The following is a 5,834-nucleotide window of genomic DNA, read 5'->3' as shown; positions in this document are numbered from 1 at the left end:
AGCAAAGGCCTTTGCTCTCCAGTGTGAACTCCAGGAGGTGGGAGTCATCCAGTCCATATTAGAGCTGGCTGCCACTGAAACCCATTCTAATTGTCAAAGTTGTAATAGCATGTTTAAAAGTCAACACTGTAAATTCCTGGATTGCTGAAATGGTTTAGTAATTTTCTGTATATCATGCAGTGGATCATAATGCAGCCTTGGAAAATTATACTTCTGAAAATTCAGTGGAAACTTGAAAATGAAATTTTGATAGGATATCAGTCTAACAGAGTTCTTAATTGTTGTGAGGGTCATGCCACCTAAAATCTTGATGATTCATAATTTATTTAGCAGATTTCATGTACTTCTGATAGTATTTTCACATTTCTGTAATAGAGACGTTTCCTTTGAGCTGTTGGGACTGGCCTGTGCTGCCCCTTGTTCTCCCCCTCAAATTTCAGTCTGGTTGCTCTGGGCACCCACCTTTTCCCAGACAAACTCAGATAGCTTTATCATGCTTACCACCCCTCACCTCTGCGATTCTGCTATAGTTATGATGAATGGCCAGTGTCCAGTTTCTCCTGACTCTGATCAGGCCGTGGAGCAGAAGACACAGGCCTCTACAGACCGCAAGTCTGCCTTAGTTCCCAGTGAGGTTACTAAGCATGAGCTTGTCATGGTTTTACGACTTCCCAGTCAGGTCAGAAGGGCCTTTAATGCACAGTCTGCACCTGGAGAAAGAGAGTGGGAGGAATTGTGTGCTTTTGCACTAGCTTTCAGTGTGCAAAACACTTTCTTGCTAAAGCTTTGCTGCTGAGGTTTCCGTAATCGTGAAGAGAGCAGAGCTGCGGGAGGTGGTGGGGCTGGACTCTGGGACGGTCATGAGGGAATTGTCTCTGAGGTGAGCGCCGGGAGGTCTGTGGAAATCTTTTCAGCAGGGCAGCTGGAGGCAGAGAGCTGCCTTGGAAGTGCTGCCTGGCAGAGAAAGACATGGAAGTGAGACATGTCTGTCCTGGGTGTTTCCTGGGGACCGAGTCCTGAGATGGGGTGGTGCTCTGGGGCTCTAAGTGAATGTCCCAGAGAGGAAGGGGGGCTGAATGGGGGACTCTTCCACTGCTCTCTCCTTCCCCTCCTCCCTGCCATCAAGTGTGGTTTCCCTTTGCCAATGCAAACATTGAATAATGAGACTGTTATCCTCCTGAGCATGCGAGTAACAGGTAATTCCTATGGGTAGATGGCAGCAAATATCGAGAGTGACTGAGCATTGTCAAAGATGTACTGTTGATTTAAACTTTGTTGATAAATGGCTTATGCTGAATATTATGCTAATGGCTTTCTGATAAGAAAGACCCATAAAATAATGGTCAAATTTACCAAAGCATTTCTGTATGCAGCCGGTTGGATTTGATAAAATATGTGCTCAGTGATTTAGACATGGAGGCTGCAAAAGTTTAGATGGTAAATGTTACACTGCAAAGAGTAATTAACATTTTGTTTCAACTGTTTTCTTGAGATCACAATGGTTTATAACATTGTGTAATTTCAGGCCCACATTATTATTTATGAGTTTCTGTATAGACTACAAGAGTTATTTACATTTACATTTTGGTGGAGGTAGAAAAACCTCCCAGCTCATTCTGTACAGTTACCTTAGGAAGGTATTTAAAGTATGATTTTTCTTTTTTTTTTTGTGAGTAAGGTCAGCCCTGAGCTAACATCCATGATAATCCTCCTCTTTTTGCTGACGAAGACTGACTCTGTGCTAACATCTATTGCCAATCTTCCTCCTTTTTCTCCCCCAAAACTGCAGTAGATAGTTGTATGTCGTAGTTGCACATCCTTCTAGTTGCTGTAAGTGACGCGGCCTCAGCATGGCGGGAGAAGCGGTGCGTCGGTGCGCACCCGGGATCCGAACCCGGGCCGCCAGTAGCGGAGCGCTCGCACTTAACCACTAAGCCACGGGGCTGGCCCTAAAGTATGATTTTAAATTAAGTGATGTCAGTAATCTTTTATTTGAATATGGGCTAATATTTAGGGTAAAAGTCATGTTATTTTATTCAACATTTTGTGCGGAGTTTTGTGTAACTTCAGAGCATCAAAACAAGCAGCAGACCCTCGTCACCTTATAAATGAGAACATTGGTCTATAGGACACTGGGAGTTGGTGTGGTGAAGAGTTTAGGAGAAGGACTCTGGCTGTGATGGACACGTGGGTTGCTTTCATCTCTTGGCCATTGTGAATAGTGCTGTTGTGAACGTGGGTATTCATTACCTATTTTTAAGGAAACAAATCTTTTTTTTTTCTTCTAGTACTTGTATGCTTTAATTTTTTACATTTAGATCTCTGATCCATTAGAGGGTTATTTTAGATTCTGGTGTGAGGAGTGGATCCAATTTTCTGCTTTTCCTCAAATAACGACCTAGTTGTTCTAACACTGTCTATTAAAAGTTTATGGGTTCCCAGTGATTTGAGATGCCACCTTCACTGTGTATTAAATTGGTCGTGGTATGGAATTTCAGTTCTGTCCTTTGGTCTGCCTGTCCTACACACACCAAAGGCACACGATTTTAGAGTGTACAGTCGTCCCTCAGGATCCAGAGGGGATTGGCTCCAGGCCCCCCGTGGATATCAAAATCTGCAGATATTCAATTACCTTGTATAAAACGGCAAAGTATTTGCATACAACCTACACACATCATCCCGTACACTTTAAATTATCTCTAGAATACTTATCATACCTAACACAATGTAAATGCTGTAGTTTTTAATACTGTAGTTATACTGTATTGTTTAGGGAATAATGACAAGGAAAAAAAATCTATTCATGTTCAGTACTACGCAACCAGCATAGGCTTTTTGATCTGCATTGGTTGAATCCATGGGGGTACGGAAGGCAGATTGTACTTTAATATCTAGTGGGGGTCTCTGGTAGGGGGAGAGTAGAGAGTCTTGCCCTGGGGAGAGAGATGTCCTTCCATCACTCCCAAGGACATGGGGGGAGGGGATATGGGGGAATGGATGGCTTGGAGGAGGGACGAAGCTCATCCTGATCTCTATGACATTGGGGGGGATTCATTGTCCTGAAGAAGAGACCCCATTTTCCTGGAGGAGCTCAGAATCAGTCCAGGCATACATTTGTTGTGTACTGAATGATGCTGAATGAACAAATGAGAAATTGGATAGTTCCACTCTAGACATGGACATTTATTAAGGCTCTGAGAATGCCCCTGGAGCTGGCCTTGGCCCCAGAGAAGAAGAGTGAGTCACAGGGGGGTCTCAGTCTGACCCTGTTGTTTGAAGCGTCTCATTGTTCTTCTTATCCAGGGCAGGAAGCTGGAAACCCTGGTGAAGACTGCTGGAGGGGTCCCGATCCCATTTCCATAGGAAACGATGCCCTGGGCCTCATTGTGACACACCAGGGGGCCTCCGGTGTCCCCCTGTGGGTGATGAGAGGAAGGGACATGAAGTCAGGCCTCCCCACTCCTGCTGCCCTGAGGCCTGGCCCTCAGAGAAGGCAGGGACAGGTGAGCTCTTTCATTTGTGGGGTGGGTGAGAAAGGAGGGTGGTGGGGGTGCAGCAGTTGAGCTTCTGGATCTTTCCATTGCTGGGTTTCAGTCCTGACTGTGGTTACTGTCTCTAGTTCAACTCAAGTCAGGTACCTTCCCCTTCCCCAGGACAAGGGGACATGTGTGTATGTTGTGTGTCCGGTACTCCTCCCCTGTCCCCAGACCAGATTGATGGGAGAAAGCGCCCCCCCCGCCCACTCAGGTCTGGGCTCCAGACTGAGGCCCTGGGGTTGTAGTCTGTTCTCCCCGATCAGCTCTGCCCAGGCCCCTCTGTTGTGGGCAGTGTTGGCAGATGCCCGTGGCCTTACCAGGAAGGGGGACTTCCTCTCCCTCGGGTTCCCCACACAAATCTGAGTTCGGTGAGTGTAGAAATTGAAGCGATTGCTGCACTCCTGATCCCTCTGCACTCTCAGCCGCACGTCCTGGAGTGTGTCTGTCCTCCCATCCAGGCCCACCAGGCCCCAGCCCGCCACGGTGCACGTGTCCCCAGGCCTCAGCCTGGTCTGGGTCCGAGGCAGAGCCACTGGCCTCACGACCCTGTTCAGTGTGGCTCTATTCTCCAGCTGGTAGGAAGAGTGCAGGCCCTCAGGGACCCCTGTGCAGAACGCACCCCTTGGCTTCACCACTACCTGGGACTCTGTGCCAGCTTCCTCCCCCGTGGTCCCAGGACAGGATGAAGCCCCCACACTGGGAGAAAGTCAGCTGGGCTGGAGAACCAGGGGGTCAGGTAGGTGGTACCTGCAGTAACATGATGTCATTCAGGTGGTTCTGCTGATTATATTCAGGGTGGGGGAAGGCTCTGCGCACAGATATGAGCTGCTGGGTGCTTTCCCGTCTCCCGATGTTGTGGGCCCCCAGGATAACATTCACAGGGCTGCAAAGGAGAGGAGGCCTAGAGGTAGGTGTGAGCCACAGCAACTATGTTCCACCAGCTCTGCAGGGCAGGGGGACAGCTCAGGGTGGTGAGACTGCAGTTGAGGGAATTGAGGGGAGGGGGACTCTGGGGCTCTGTCTGTGCCCTCTGCTTCTCCAAAGCCCTGAGCTGGGGATGGTGGGGGGTGCAGTGACCTTAGTTTTACTTCCCCTAGAATAAATTGAGAGAGAGCTTGAATTCACATTTTGAGCCCCAATGAGTGTCTTCCGTTTCCTCCTCTTGCTATTTGATCATGCCCTTCTTTTCTCCTTATTTACACTGGCCTGTTCCCGGCCCCCAGACCTACCCGGGCTCTTTCACCCCTTCGTTGCTGGAGCCCTGCTTTCAGATGGCCTCTCTTATGATCCTTCTGGGCCTGTGTTACTGGTCGCCCAGGAAGCTCCTTAGTTCCTCACCTTCCCCAGCAGCGGGCTGCTGTCAGCACAAAGTCTTCTCGCACCAGGAACCCCCCGCACATGCCTGGACCCACTAGAGTCTGGGTCTGAAGATATGCCATGTAGGGGTGGGAATGGGGCGTGGCCTCTTGGCCTCCGATGATCTGCCCTGGAAGGAAGCATTCGGTACTTATCTCTGTGCTTGTGGAACCCGTGGGTTGGGTACCAGCTTGGTGGCTCCAGAAAGGCTAGAAGATGGGGAGGAAGGAGACATGATGTGGAGGAAAGAGGAGTTGGTGGTGAGAGTTGGGGTCTGCACCACACATTGGGGAGCACTCCAGGGCTCTTCAGGAAACTCTGCTGACTCCCCATCCCAGACCTCAGCCCCCTCCCACCTTCCCCAAAGGAGGAGAAGGTCCTTGCTCCAGGCATGGCCAGCTTCAGCCTCCCACATTGAGGAGAGATGCTCTGCTGTTGGATGGGAGCCTGCTGGAGTGGCCTCTCCCTGAAGTCCCAGGTACTTTCTTCCTCAGGGAGCTTCCCAGATCACTCTGAGTCCAGCTCCTGGCCAGCTCGTCACCAGCATGGGATGGGACTAGATGTGAGCTGATGGCACTGTTACTGCTGTTTCCTTATCTCCTAGGCTCTGACACATGGGCAGGAGAATGAACTTAGAGAGCACATTTATATAGCATGTTTAAGTGCCAAGGGCAATTCCAAGAGTTTTATGGACACTAACTAACTTAACTCTCATAGCAACTCTGTGAGGTAGGCATTGAAATTTTTCCAGTTTTATGGTTGAGGAATGTGAGGAATTGTGAATTCAAATAACTTGCCCAGAGATCCTGAGTTCAGAAGTGCCAGGCAGTCTGGCTCCAGGGTCTATGAGAGAGGCTGGGCCTCTGAGGTTGGGGACGGTCACTTACCTGCTCCAGCCCCGAGTGGTAGGAGAAAGGCCACCAGAAGCGGGAGCGGCTGCAT

At 49.3% G+C, this 5,834-nt stretch overlaps 1 protein-coding gene across 1 annotated transcript; it reads right to left on the bottom strand.

The window, feature by feature from the left end:
* Positions 1–3,242: 3,242 nt before the first annotated feature.
* On the bottom strand, positions 3,243–5,834 carry LOC101389252 (cathepsin G-like). Its single transcript, XM_004421162.3, has 5 exons — positions 5,780–5,834; positions 4,875–5,022; positions 4,284–4,419; positions 3,854–4,108; positions 3,243–3,416 (listed from the first exon to the last, which is right to left on the bottom strand). Exons 1-5 carry the CDS (start codon positions 5,832–5,834, stop codon positions 3,243–3,245), a joined length of 768 nt encoding a protein of 255 aa, XP_004421219.1.

This window comes from Ceratotherium simum, chromosome 3, assembly GCF_057802395.1.
Source record: "Ceratotherium simum simum isolate JZ-2026a chromosome 3, ASM5780239v1, whole genome shotgun sequence".
In the NCBI taxonomy this organism is placed as follows: domain Eukaryota; kingdom Metazoa; phylum Chordata; class Mammalia; order Perissodactyla; family Rhinocerotidae; genus Ceratotherium; species Ceratotherium simum.
Note: the sequence above shows the minus strand (reverse complement) of the source record. Positions and strands in the feature narration are given on the sequence as shown.